Source organism: Scyliorhinus canicula, chromosome 22 (genome assembly GCF_902713615.1).
Source record: "Scyliorhinus canicula chromosome 22, sScyCan1.1, whole genome shotgun sequence".
Taxonomy (NCBI): Eukaryota; Metazoa; Chordata; class Chondrichthyes; order Carcharhiniformes; family Scyliorhinidae; genus Scyliorhinus; species Scyliorhinus canicula.
Window position 1 is genome coordinate 22,185,788 of NC_052167.1, and position 14,786 is coordinate 22,200,573.

General features: G+C 54.6%; 1 protein-coding gene across 2 annotated transcripts in view; it reads right to left on the minus strand.

The window, feature by feature from the left end:
* The window catches only part of zgc:154058 (uncharacterized protein LOC795538 homolog), a 122,943-nt gene that overhangs the window by 21,572 nt on the left and 86,585 nt on the right, over positions 1-14,786 (minus strand). For both annotated transcript variants that reach the window (XM_038783048.1, XM_038783046.1), the window contains exon 6: positions 7,478-7,605. In XM_038783048.1, the coding sequence (XP_038638976.1) occupies positions 7,478-7,605 (128 nt within the window). The remainder of the gene's footprint in view (positions 1-7,477; positions 7,606-14,786) is intronic.

Below are 14,786 nucleotides of genomic sequence, written 5' to 3' on the forward strand. Positions count from 1 at the left end.
AGAGGGAGTGAGGGAAGAGGGAGTGAGGGAAGAGGGAGTGAGGGAAGAGGGAGTGAGGGAAGAGGGAGTGAGGGAAGAGGGATGCTCATGTGAAGCAGTAACACTGGCACGAACCTATTGAGCCAAATGATCCATTTTTGAAAAGTAATATTAGAAAACGTGCCAGTCTATCGTGGCGGGTTAAAGTAGAAACCCATCGGAAGATCCTGTCCTGGAGCTTTGTTTCATGTGAAGACTAGGTGGTGGCGTAGTTAGAACATAGAACAGTACAGCACAGAACAGGCCCTTCGGCCCTCGATGTTGTGCCGAGCCATGATCACCCTACTCAAACCCACGTATCCACCCTATACCCGTAACCCAACAACCCCCCCCCCCCCCCCCCCCCCCCCCCCTTCTTAACCTTACTTTTTAGGACACTACGGGCAATTTAGCATGGCCAATCCACCTAACCCGCACATCTTTGGACTGTGGGAGGAAACCGGAGCACCTGGAGGAAACCCACGCACACACGGGGAGGACGTGCAGACTCCGCACAGACAGTGACCCAGCCGGGAATCGAACCTGGGACCCTGGAGCTGTGAAGCATTTATGCTAACCACCGTGCTGCCCCTTTGTCACTGGATTCGAAAATCCACAGATCCAGGGATAAATGCTCTGGAGACCCAGGTTCGAATCCCACCACAGCAGATGGTGGAACTTGATTTCGATAAAAACCTGGGGCTGGATTCTCCGCCGGCGAGATTCTCCGTTACGCCGGCAGCGCGCTCACGCCGGCGGATTTCTCGACAGCGCCGGGCGCCCACAATGGGGAAACCCCATTGGCTGGCTGCCGGGATGGAGAATCCAGGGGGGCGCGACGCACCAGAAAACGGGTACAGCGGAAACGGAGAATCCCGCCCCAGGAATCGGAAGTCTAATGATGACCATGAAGTCGGTTGTCATAAAAACGCATCTGGTTCGCAAAAGCCCCTCAGGGAAGGAAATCCGCCGTGCTTACCTGGCCCACGTGTGACCCCTCCAGAGCCACAACTTCGACAAAGAGTCGTCCACGCTCGAAACGTTAGCTCCCCTTCTCTCCCCCCCAACAGACCTACTGGTTTCGCTCACTGGGCTAAATCGCTGGCTTTTAAAGCAGACCAAGCAGCACGGTTCGATTCCCGTACCAGCCTCCCCGGACAGGCGCCGGAATGTGGCGACTAGGGGCTTTTCACAGTAACTTCACTGAAGCCTACTCGTGACAATAAGCGATTTTCATTGTCCAGAATTTTCTGTTTTTGCCAAAGTAATGTGGTGGGCTCTTAAATGGCCTAGTAATGGGGCAGGGGGCAATTAGGGATTGGTCCAGCCAGTGATGCTGGGGGGGGGGTGGGGGAAACATTTCCAGTCCGACCCACAAGGAGGGACAGGAACTTGAAAATCCCACCCGAGGTGTTGGTGGAGAATAGCCAGGCGCGTTCAAACGTCAGGGAACCCGTTTCCAACAAGCTGAGAACTACACACAGGAAAACCAACAAGTTCCGACTCGCCGACTCAAATTCCTCTGGATCCCAATTCACAGCGAAATACCTTGCTGGCCCACAGTTTTCTTTCAATTAATATTACTTTTGCATCACTAAATGCAAAATTAACGCTGACACCATTTCGACTAACTTTTCATTGAAAGTTGATTACCTGACATCAATGGTGACATACGAGCCAAGTTTCTGTAGCTAAACAACGCTTTGAAATAGGAAGCCAGAGGGATGGGGAGGAGGACAGTGCCAAGTCTCTTTAAATGTGTAGTTAGATTAGAAACAGCCCATATTTCAGCATCTGGGGGGGGGGGGGGGGGGGGGGGGGGGGGGGGGGGGGTTATCTCCAGATATTTCTACAGAACTCATTTCCCAAAACTAGCCTGAAGCTCACGACAGTAAAGGTTCGAGGAAATGATTGTGACTCCATCCAGAGCCAATTCCGAGAAGGATTTTTAGGCAGGGCTGGGTGAAACAGAGACACGAGTGTGTAGGATCGGGTCAAATCTCTTACTATAGTAGCAGCAATGCCACAGGGTTGGCGGGACTGTCATATGGGGAGAGATTGACTAGGTTGGGATTGTTCTCGCTGGAGTTCAGAAGAATGAGGAGGGGGGGAATCTCAGAGAGAAAATTCCAACAGGACTAGACAGGGTGGATGCTGGGGAGATGTTACCAATGATGGGTGTGAGCAGAACCAGGGGGTCACAGTCTGAGGATTCAGGGTTTCGGGCAGAGATGAGGAGACTTTTCTTCACCCAAAGAGTGGCGAGCCTGTGGAATTGGGCAGCAAGGTGGGCAGCAGGGTAGCATGGTGGTTAGCATAAATGCTTCACAGCTCCAGGGTCCCAGGTTCGATTCCCGGCTGGGTCACTGTCTGTGTGGAGTCTGCACGTCCTCCCCCTGTGTGCGTGGGATTCCTCCGGGTGCTCCGGTTTCCTCCCACAGTCCAAAGATGTGCGGGGTTAGGTGGATTGGCCATGCTAAATTGCCCGTAGTGTCCTAATAAAAGTAAGGTTAGGGGGGGGGTTGTTGGGTTATGGGTATAGGGTGGATACGTGGGTTTGAGTAGGGTGATCATGGCTCGGCACAACATTGAGGGCCGAAGGGCCTGTTCTGTGCTGTACTGTTCTGTGTTCTATGTTCTAATTCATGTGGAAGTAGTTGATGCTAAAACTTTGAATATATTCAAGAGGCGGCTGGATAGAGCACTTGGGGAGAGTGGGATCAAAGGCTAGGGGGAGAAAGCAGGATTAGGCTATTGAGTTGGATGATCAGCCATGATCGTGATGAATGGTGGAGCAGGCTCGAAGGGCCTTGCTCCTATCTTCCATGTATCTGTGTATGGCCTCATTCTGTGCTGTGTCCCCCTCCCGCCCCCTAAGGACTGAGGTGTCCAGGCACAGACCACCATTGGCGCAGCCAGCAACGCACCCATCCAGCTGCCCCCACTGACCGCCCATGGTTGTGCAGAGCGACATCGGACTGGCTTCGAGATCTTGTCCAACCTCCTCTCGCTCCCTCAGCCGCCATGGTGCCTCTTTCCCGATTTTAAGGACAACAACCGCGCCGTCGGTACTTCCACCTGGCGGAGACGGAGCATCGCGGGAGGCCCGGAGAAGGCCGGCTCGGGCCCGTGAACGACGTGCCCACCCTGGCGTGTGGCGTGGACGTATTCACGCCGCTGTCGAGGCAGCGGAGCATGAAGTTCTGTTCAACGCCCGACACCAGCCTCGACGTTCGACGCACGAGCGATTCTCTGCCCAATCGCGTTTTGCGGTTCCGGCATCGCTGGACGAAGAATGGCGGCCGTTATTTTTACACGGTAGTTGGCCCCACATCCAATCCCCAATCCGGGGGTGGAGACCAGTTTGCCGTTTGACAGAACACGCAGGATCCCTAAGGCACTGAAACCTCCCTCACCACCTCAACCGTTCTGTAACTTTAGGAGTTGATCTAACATTTGGTCAAGCGGACTTCAGAACTAACCTAAGGAAATTCACCCGGGCAGGATCGATAATCGGCAGGGTGGTGTTAAAGCGATTAGGTTAGGTATATGACAGATAAATTCGGTGTACAGGTCATGGAGAATCATAGAATCAGTGAATGTACAGTGCAGAAGGAGGCCATTCAGCCCATTGAGTCTACACCGGCCCTTGGAAAAGCTTCCTGAAAATGAAATGAAAATCGCTTATTGTCACGAGTAGGCTTCAAATGAAGTTACTGTGAAAAGCCCCTAGTCGCCACATTCCGGCGCCTGTTCGGGGAGGCTGTTACGGGAACGAGGCTGTTCCTACTCAAGTCCATACCTCCACCCAATCCCCGTAATCCCACCTAACTAAGCGGCAATTTAGCGTGGCCAATCCACCTAGCCGGCACATCTTTGGAGCACCCGGAGGAAACCCACGCAGACACGGGGAGAACATGTAGACTCCGCACAGACAGTGACCCGAGGCCGGAATCGGACCCGGAGCTGTGAGGCAGCAGTGCTGACCACCGTGGGGCAGAATGGACCTCTCTTTCCCAATTGCATACTCTCTCCTGCTACGGGCAAACTGGCTTTGGGGGGGGGGGGGGAGTTCAAACAGAGCTTGCGGTCTACATTCCTGATGCTGCATGGACTGTAAGCGGTGATGGCCGAGTGGGCAGCTCAGGCCGGACGTGCAGAGTCGCTGCGCCAGGTCCAAGGAGGGAAGACGGGTCCTTTGACACGACTGTCAGTGTAGCGCTGGATACCATCCCCCGCCCTCCCCACCCCATTCCCCCGCCCCGTCGCCGGCAGCATTGAGCTGGTTTATTGCTGGCCAGTCAGTAAAGATTGTTTAAAGAAGGTGTTCAGAGACCGGTTGTTGATCCGCTGCAAGTGAAGCTGTGAATTACAGCTGGAACTCGCCCATCAGGCCCAGAGAGGTGATATAAACACTGAGCGCATACTGATGTTGTTTCTCCAACTGTTCGGCAGACAGAAGGTTTAACTCATTTTAGAGAGTCACAGATGAGCGAGATACAGGAACGGGTGGGGGGAGGGGGGGGGCAGACCATTCAGCCCCTCTACCCCGTCCCACCATTCAATCAGATTGTGGCTGATCTGCGCAACTCCATTGTCTCCATAACCCTCTAACATCGAAACCCATTAGGCCCATTTTAGCGCATTCCTCCAGATAATCCCGACTACCATTCCCCGCTGTTGGGTGCAATTATTTTCATAGAATTTGCAGTGCAGAAGGAGGCCATTCACCGGCTCTTGGAAAGAGCACCCTACCCAAGGTCAACAACTCCACCCTATCCCCATAACCCAGTAACCCCACCCAACACTTAGGGCAATTTTGGACACTAAGGGCAATTTATCACGGCCAATCCACCCAACCTGCACATCTTTGGACTGTGGGAGGAAACCGGAGCACCCGGAGGAAACCTACGCACACACGGGGAGGATGTGCAGACTCCGCACAGACAGTGACCCAAGCCGGAATCGAACCTAGGACTCTGGAGCTGTGAAGCAATTCTGCTATCCACAATGCTACCGTGCTGCCGTGTTTCCAGGCTTTAGGTGGACTGCCCGTGCTAAAATTGCCCCTTGGTGTCCAAAGATGTGCAGGTTAGGTGGGGTTGCGGGGATGGGGCGGGGGCCATGGGCCTGGGAGGGGTGCTCTTTCCGCGGGTCGATGCCGACCCAATGGGCCGAATGGCCTCCTTCTGCATTGTAGGGAGTCTTCGAATATCCAAAGGTTTATAAATGAGCTACCCTGACTGGAAGGCTGCACATCGATCAGTCTTTGAGTTTGGGGGTTGATTCCCTTCACCTAAGTAGACGGTAACGACCTCTGACCCCGTTACCACTGGTGCCACCTTTAAGGGGGCCTACTGCCAGGTGCCCGAAGCTTCTGCCCGAGTCAGGATTGATCACTGTTAATATGGAAAACGGGCTCTTTGGACGCAAGTGGGACCCTAATGATCATTTATGGCAGCAACGGGGTTGGGGCCTGACACCAGGCCCACTGCAACCAATGGCTGATGGGAGGCTCGAGCCACAGCGGTGATCAGTCTGAGAAAAAGCCTATCGCCCTGGCACAAACATCCTCCGCGACGGTGATTATCCACTCCCCCCCCCCCCCCCCACCTCCAACCTGCCCCGCCAATGATCTAGCTTCCTGACGCCAATACTCTGACACTGGGGGAGCGGGAGGGAGAGTGGGAGCGGTCAGCCTTATGGTGCTCCTCTGCGCTGCCACCCGGTGGTTGAATATCTCCCTTGCGTCTCCGTGACCGGAACCGGGTGTAACGTTGAAGGTGCAGAGCAGTCCGAACAGTCCCCCCCAGCCTCTGCGGCCAGCGGAATGTCTCCCCCCCGCCCCCCCCCGAACAGTCCCCCCCAGCCTCTGCGGCCAGCGGTATGTCTCCCCCCCGCCCCCCCCCCCCCCCGAACAGTACCCCCCAGCCTCTGCGGCCAGCGGAATGTCTCCCCCCCGCCCCCCCACCCCCACCCGAACAGTCCCCCCCAGCCTCTGCGGCCAGCGGAATGGCTCCCCCGCCCCCCCCGAACAGACCCCCCAGCCTCTGCGGCCAGCGGAATGGCTCCCCCGCCCCCCCCGAACAGTCCCCCCCAGCCTCTGCGGCCAGCGGAATGGCTCCCCCCCCCCGCCCCTGACTGTGGCGGCACTGGATCCAGTCCACAGCCGCCTAGCGTGGCTGACGGAAACTGAGAGCACACGTTTCCCTCGCCGTTGGGAACTCGCCCGATCGGGGGCGGAGCATCGTCCTGAGGCCCTCCCAACGGCATGCGGCGTACTCGCCCATGCTGCCATTTTGGAGGGGGCAGAGCCACCAAAAACAGGCACCACCCCCTCCCCCCCCCGATTTTGCCGTCAAAAGGGTTTCTCCGCCCGATCGGCGAATACGATTTCGGCGTCGGCAAGCGGAGAATCCCGGCCATAGGCAACTGTGCCACACCGCGTAGAGGCGGGATTCTCCGAGGTGCGGAGAACCGGCGCCATTTGCGCCGGCGCAGCACCGGTCACGGGCCGCGATTCTCCCTCCCGGATGGGCCGAGCGGCCGCACGGAAAAAGCAGAGTGCCGCCAGCGCCGTTCACCCCTGGTTGCTGCCAGCAGGAACTCTGCGCAAAGGGTCGGGGGCCGGCCTGTGTGGGGTGGGGGCTCCATCCACAGGGGCAGCCTCCGACGGGGTCCGGCCCACGAACGGGGCCCACCGATCGGCGGGCGGGCCACCCCCCCACCCCGGGCCTACTTTGTTGCGCGCGCGGCCAGCCCCTGAACCCCCACGCCATGTTGCAACAGGACCGGCACGCTGAAGAGGTTCCCCACGCATGTGCAGGTTGGCGCGGTGCACATTTGGCGCCGGGAAGGGAGGCTGGAGCGGCATGAACCGCTCTAGTGCTGTGCTGGCCCCCCCGTGGGGGAAAGAATCGGTCGTCCCCGCGCCCGTTTCGCCCCGTCGTGAAACGCGACGGCGTCCATGACGGCGTCTCCATTTCGGAGAATCACGCCATAGTCACCCAAAAGGAGAATTCCAGATGCTATTTTTCAGATGAAACATCAGACTGAGGGCCTCGTCTCAAAGGGCACATAAAAGCGCCATGGCAGAATTCAAAAGGCGACTGGGCGAGTCCTCCCCTGGTCCCTGGCCAACATTCACCCCTCAACCGACATTTAAAAACAGATCAACTAATCATTTACCTACTGTGCACAACGTGGCTGCCCCACATCACTAACATTGCGACAGTGGCTCCCCTTTGAAAAATAGTTCATCAGTTACGAAGCACCTTGGGACCCGACGAGGATGCAAAAGGCGCCAGACAAATGCGGGTGCTTGTTGTTTTCTACGGCAAGTGTAGCCATTGTTGTCATGCCTGTTTTTGGCGCCTGTTTAGCATAATGGGCGGCCGAATGGTATCAAAGGGGGTCAGCAGCGTCATTTCTCAACTTGGAATCTTTGTTTATCGTTTACCTGGAAGTTTCCCACGACGACGAGGCCAGCCGCGCAAATCCAACACGTGACCAGTGCTGCCGTGTTCAGTAAGGAGTTCTGGTGTCTCTCCAAGACCTGTGCGTACCGTAGCAGACCCACCAACATCACTGAAACAGGAGGACACGGCATATCGTCAGCCCATTTATCCGTAACATCCCACATTCCAAAGACAAGAATCACGAGGAAAAATCCCTTTTTTTTTTCCTCTCTCAGAGGATCGTTTCGAGATCAATCCCTTTAACCCTCACCCGTGCTCCCCCCCCCCTCCCCCTCCTCCTCCAGGTGTTTGCAATGGGAAACGTAGGGATGATTCCCCACTCCAATTGGGGGGGGCACCATCACGCAGTGGTTAGCACAGTTGCTTCACAGCTCCAGGGTCCCAGGTTCGAATCCCGGCTTGGGTCACTGTCTGTGCGGAGTCTGCACGTTCCCCCCCCCCCCCCCCCCCGTGTGTGCGTGGGTTTCCTCCGGGTGCTCCGGTTTCCTGCCACAGTCCAAAGATGTGCGGGTTAGGTGGATTGGCCGTGATAAATTGCCCTAATGGCTAAAAATTTAGGTGGGGTTACTGGGTTAGGGTGGAGGTGTGGTCTCAGGTAGGGTGCATTTTCCAAGGGCCGGTGCAGACTCGATGGGCCGAATGGCCTCCTTCTGCACTGTAAATTCTACGATTGTACAATTCCAATTCTCTTCCACACCTAGTGGTCGCACTAAGACAGACTTTTGTCTGTTCCCAGAGCTAGTCATTTCCGGAACAGGTCACCAGGGGCTTATAGCTTGAGGGAGGGGCCACTCCACATCAAGCGGGGTTGAACCAGGAGTCTCTCCCGCTCTTACCGCCCGCCATTGGCGCGTTTGGAAGGATTTACAGGTTGGCGCACTCAACCCGTTTGCCCGCGTTATGAACGCACCTTCCTTGGCCGTCGTGTCCTGGGGTAGGACTCGAACCCGGAGCTTCCGGCTCAGAGGCAGGGAAGCTAACTCAGTGCGCCACATGCAGCGAGGTTATGCTCCAGGTGAACAGGGCACGTGTGAGACCACATCTTGAGTATTGCACACAGCACTGTCCTCCTTATTTAAGGGAAGATGGAAATGTGTCGGAAACAGTTCAGAGAAGGCTTGCCGGGCTAATACCTGGAATGGGCGGAGATTATAAGAGGTTAGGTTTTTATCCATTTCTCCGAGGGTGGCGGCAGGTGGGGATAGAATATTTTAAGGATTTGTTTGTTGGAGGGGGGTTTGCGAACTTGGAGCAGCTGGGGGGGGGGGGGGTACCAGATGTTGGAGGGGTTTGATTCCCGGCTTGGGTCACTGTCTGTGTGGAGTTTGCACGTTCTCCCCATGTCTGCGTGGGTTTCCTCCGGGTGCTCCGGTTTCCTCCCACAGTCCAAAGACGTGCGGGTTAAATTGCCCCTAGTGTCCAAAAAAGGTTAGCTGTGGGGATAGGGTGGAGGTGTGGACTTGGGTGGGGTGCTCTTTCTAAGGGTCGGTGCAGACTCGATGGGCCGAATGGCCTCCTTCTGCAATGCAAACTCCATGAAATTCCATTCTATGAAACGTGATTCCAGTTATCCCCTCGGAGAAACCTGGCTGGTTACTGAGCTGTGGCCTATTGCTTATAAAAACATGCTGACTCCTAATGATCTTGGTCCTCTTAATGGCACCGTGTGAGATGGAGGCACCCGGCCAATGACCCATAGCAACAATTTCCTCACAGATCAGCAGATTCACAAATTGTGTACTTCACGGCAAGTAGATTATCAACATCTTCCCCGAGGTCAACAAAACCTTCCTACCTTTGTCGGGAGTAGAGATCTTGGGCTGAAGTCTCCGATCGCCGAAATCGTATTCGCCGATCAGCCGGAGAATCCGCTTTTACGCCGGGATCGGGGCGCGGCGCCGTTTATGCGAAACTCCGCCCCCTCATAAACGGCGTAGTCGGGGAGCACGCCGCACGCCATCGGGTAGGCCTCAGGACGTCACCTGAGGCCCACCCCCGATACTCCGCCCCCGATAGGCCGAGACCCCGATGGCGCGAAGCGCTCTGTCCTCACAACGTTCGGGGACCTCGCGTGGTGACTGCGGACTGTGTCCAGCGCTGCCGCAGTCGAGGGGGAGCCGTTCCGTTGGCAGGAGGGCCTTTGGCGGGGGGGCTGGGGGTAATGGTTGGGGGGGGGGGGGTGGGTGGTACTGGGGTGGCGAGGGTGGTTACAGGGAGGCAGTTTTTGGCAGGACGGGTCCACGAATGGCCGGAACGAGGATGTACGGCTCGGCCGGCCACAGGCCACCAGCTTGCGCTACTGCAGCCATGGACCTGGCCATTCTGCGGCCGTATGGGGCCGTGGCTGCTAGCCCCGCACTGAGCGGAGGATCGGTGCGGGGGCAGCGCCGACTTTCTGGTCCCAGGACCAGACGGATCCTGCGGACAGAGCAGCAGAATCGGAGAATCCAGTCCCTTGTTTGAGGGGCCCATCAGAGAAACACAGAAAATCAGAAGTTAGGAAGAAACTCGAGATCTCTCTGGTCCATCTTCCTAACCGTGTCATTTAAAGCACAGAGAGAGGCCTTTTGGCCCATACTGTCTGCACCGGCCTACAAGCACCCATCTATTCTCATCTCCTTCACCAGCACTTGCTCCGTAGCCTTGTACGGCTCTGGCATGTCAATCGCTCATCTAAATGCTTCTTAAATGTTGTGAGGGTTCCCGTCTGTACCACCCTTTCAGGCAGCGAGTTCCAGACTCCCAACACCCTCTGGGTGAAAAGGCTTTTCCTCAAATCCCCCTCACCCGCCCCTGACCTTGGGGCAGCCCGGTAGCACAAGTGGATAGCACTGTGGCTTCACGGCGCCAGGGTACCAGGTTCGATTCCCCGCTGGGTCACTGTCTGTGCGGAGTCTGCACATCCTCCCCGTGCCTGCGGTTTCCTCCCACAGTCTAAAGACGTGCAGGTTAGGTAGATTTAATAGATTTCATAGAATTTACAGTGCAGAAGGAGGCCATTCGGCCCATCGAGTCTGCACCGGCTTTTGGAAAGAGCACCCTACCCAAGCCCATACCTCCACCCTATCCCCATAACCCAGTAACCCCACCTAACACTAAGGGCAATTTGGACCCTGAGGGCAATTTAGCCTGGCCAATTCTCCTAACCTACACATCTTTGGACTGTGGGAGGAAACCGGAGCACCCGGAGGAAACCCACGCAGACACGGGGAGAACGTGCAGACTCCACACAGACAGTGACCTAAGCCGGGATTCGAACCGGGGGACCCTGGAGCTGTGAAGCATTTGTGCTATCCACAATGCTACCGTGCTGCCCTAATTGGCCATGATAAATTGCCCCTTAGTGACCAAAAAGGTTAGGAGGGGTTATTGGATTACAGGGATAGAGTGGAAGTGAGGGTTTAAGTGTGTCGGTGCAGATTTGATGGGCTGAATGGCCTCCTTCTGCACTGTATGTTCTATGTTCAACTTGATGGGCCGAATGGCCTAATTCTGCTCCCATGTCTCATGGTCTTCTGGTCTAAAGGTGCTTTGTGAATGAAAGCCTTGAGGGTAGGAAAGAATGCCGACAATGGAAAGAATCTGAACCTCATCAACAGCCAAAATAGAGTTGCCAAGAGAGTGAAATGCTTGGATTAAGGCTGGAAGCACAGGTATCGCGTTCTCAATTCAGACATGTACAGCACAGCAGGCCATTCGGCCCATCGTGTCCATGCTGGTCAACAAAGTCCTGACAACACTAATCACATTTTCCAGCACATGGTCCACAGCCCTGGAGGTTATGACAGCGCAAGTGAATATCTAAACATTTCCTTTTTTTAAATAAAAAAAAAAATTTAGAGTACCCAATTATTATTTTTTTCCCCCAATTAAGGGGTAATTTAGCGTGGCCAATCCACCTAACCTGCACATCTTTGGGTTGTGGGGGTGAGACCCACGCAGACACGGGGAGAATGTGCAAACCCCACACGGACATTGACCCAGAGCCGGGATCGAACCTGGGACCTCGGTGCCGTGAGGCAGCAGTGCTAACCACTGGGACACCATGCGGCCCTGGTATTAATAATAATTAATGGTGTTCATTGGTCACAGCACTCAGGAGTTACTGCCCCTTTCAGATCAAGGGGCTAATGAAGGAGGCAGGCGTGCGAGGGGGAGCTGGTGTGCAGGTGGGCAGGCAGGACGAAAGACGACAGTGCGCCTCACCAGGTGTGAAAATGGAGGAAGGCTGTAGTGTTAAAGTGATCGCGGTCATCGTGGTCTGACACGGAACCAAAATCTGGTCACCGACCTGTCAAGGTCGTGTGGACAGTGACGACGCCCCAAGGCCCCTCCGTTAAACTAAGTCAGCTGAAGGATTCTCCCAGGGTGCACCTGCCTAAAATGATCTTATCCCGAGGTCACAATCAGATTAGCCGTGATCTTAGTGAATGGAGAAGCAGGCTCGAGGGGCCGAATGCCCAACTCCTGCCCCTAATCCGCCTGCAAGGCCAGGTGGCGATGGAGAATTGACATTTTGTCCCATGTGCCCAAATATTTGTGGGTCAAGACTGAGCCTGCCGAAGGCCCATGGCAGAAACCCAGGACCCCGAGTAAATGTCATCCTCGAGCTGAGGGACAGCCGCCAACAGAGGCGGTTGCAATGTCGGAAATTAATGTCGGCAGCGGGTGGGGGAGTTGAGAGAGGACTTACCCTAGCAGAGCGGGAGAGATCATTCAGCCTCTTCCAGCACTGGATGACGTCTTGTGGGCAGTTGGCAACTGTGTTGGCATCCTGGGCAATGGTCTCCCAGGCAGGAGTAAGGCCTGCTTCGTTGAGCAGCCCCTGGGATAGAGGACGCGCCGGTGGGGCCCGGACTCTCCGAATGAAGGCCACGAGGGCCCTGGTGGTGAAATCTGGCACTGCCTTCTTCTCTAGGCCGCTCGCCTTCTGTCTCTGGGTTGCTGACATCCCGCACGGCCTGGTCAAGCCAGGCGGGCAGGAGAGAGCGATGTGGGTGTGCTGGACTGGTGTTTAAATATGGCACCGGGGCCTTTGAACCCGCAGCTGTGGGCAGGCCAGACAAATACGCCAGGCCTGGGTTAATCAGGGTGACATCTGGTATTATAATTATGCTTGAAAGATTCCTTGGTCACCCTGTGTTCTGTTATCCAAGATACTTCATAACAGAATGTCATCCAGCGATCATTTGCGGACAACATGAAGACGGGACGTGAGAAAGTAGTCTGACGTTTGGCAACAACGCCATGATTGTGCCTTTTGGGAAACTATGCCTGGGTCCGTAGGGCCCGGTGATGGGAAGAAAACACAGCCCCACAGGACAAGCCGATGCCAGAAGCTGTGTGTTGCCCGTTCGAGGGGGTGATTTCAAACTGATGGGAGCGTGGGATTATAGACTGGAAGATATTGGTGGAAGGATAGATATTGGGCAGAATCCCACTGCCTTCCTGCTCTGTGGCTGAGTGGCATTGAGGTTAGAGAGTTCTAGCATCTGATCAGCAGGTCATATTGCTAACTAACAGGGCAGCACGGTGGCCTAGTGGTTAGCATAACCGCCTCACGGCGCTGAGGTCCCAGGTTCGATCCCGGCTCTGGGTCACTGTCCGTGTGGAGTTTGCACGTTCTCCCCGTGTCTGCGTAGGTTTCGCCCCCACAACCCAAAAATGTGCAGAGTAGGTGGATTGGCCGCGCTAAATTGCCCCTTAATTGGAAAAAATAATTGGCTAATCTAAATTTAAAAAAAAAATAAAAAATATTGCTAACTAACCAACTCGTGGCCGAAAGAGATAAATAGCTGACAAATGATGTGTGCAATGTTACAAAGATGATTAAATGATTCGTGCAACGTTACACCAAGGGGTTAAATACACTCCACGCTATAGTTCTTAGCCTCTTTCTCAGTTTCATTGGCACTATGCACAGTTTTATAAGTCCAGCAGCCAAAGATTACATAAACCCTGACATTAATCAGAGAACAATGAAATGCTGTTCTGAAGTCAGATCTGATAAAATGCACAAGAACAGGCATAAGTCAGGTTTAGTTAACTATCAGTGGGGAATAATTCGACTCGAGCACATGGTGACATTCTGTAATCCCACGCTCCCATCAGTTTGAAATCACCCCCTCGTAACGAGCCAGAGGTTGCCAAACGTCAGACTACTTTCTCACGTCCCAACTTCATGTTGTCCGCAAATGATCGCTGGATGACATCCTGTTATGAAGTATCTTGGATAACAGAACACAGGGTGAACAAGGAATCTTTCAAGCATAATTATAATACCAGATGTCATCCTGATTTACCCAGGCCTGGAGTATTCGTCTGCCTGCCCTGGACTTGGGTCACTGTCTGTGCGGAGTCTGCCCGTCCTCCCCGTGTCCGCGTGGGTTCCCTCCGGGTGCTCCGGTTTCCTCCCACAAGTCCTGAAAGACGTGCTGTCAGATGAATTGGACATTCTGAATTCTCCCTCTGTGTACCCGAACAGACGCCGGAGTGTGGCGACTAGGGGATTTCTTCACAGTAACTTCATTGCAGTGTTAATGTAAGCCTACTTGTGACACCAATAAAGAATATTATTAGTTAGGGCAGCACGGTGGCCTAGTGGTTAGCATTGCTGCCTCACGGCGCTGAGGTCCCAGGTTCGATCCCGGCTCTGGGTCACTGTCTGTGTGGAGTTTGCACATTCTCCCCGTGTCTGCGTGGGTTTCGCCCCCACAACCCAAAAATGTGCAGAGTAGGTGGATTGGCCACTCTAAATTGCCCCTTAATAGAAAAAATAATTGGGTAATCTAAATTTATAAAAAAAAAAGAATATCATTAGTTATGAAGTGTCCACAGGTTAAAAAGCAACAAGCCTACCCTGACATTGATTCTTATTTCATACAATGTACTTGCCGCCACGATGTTGTGCACTTGATCTACGGTTACTATGGTTAGCTGCGAGTAGAGAACTGCGGTGGATTTGCTGTGCCCTTTTAAGGCCAATCCTCAACTCTTGCCCTATAGCGAGGCTAGGTGTACATCCGCCATTTTGAAGTGTGTCCACACTGGAAGGCTTTCACGCACATCATTATGTTAGGGAGCGAGGAATTCCACAGACTCACAACAACCCTTTGGGTGAAGAAGTTCCTCCTCAACTCAGTCCTAAATCTGCTCCCCCCTATTTTGCGGCTGTGCCCCCGAGCTCTAGTTTCACCCGCCAGTAGAAACAACCTCCCTGCTCCTACCTTATCTATTCCCTTCATAATTTGATATAGAACATAGAACAGTACAGCACAGAACAGGCCCTTC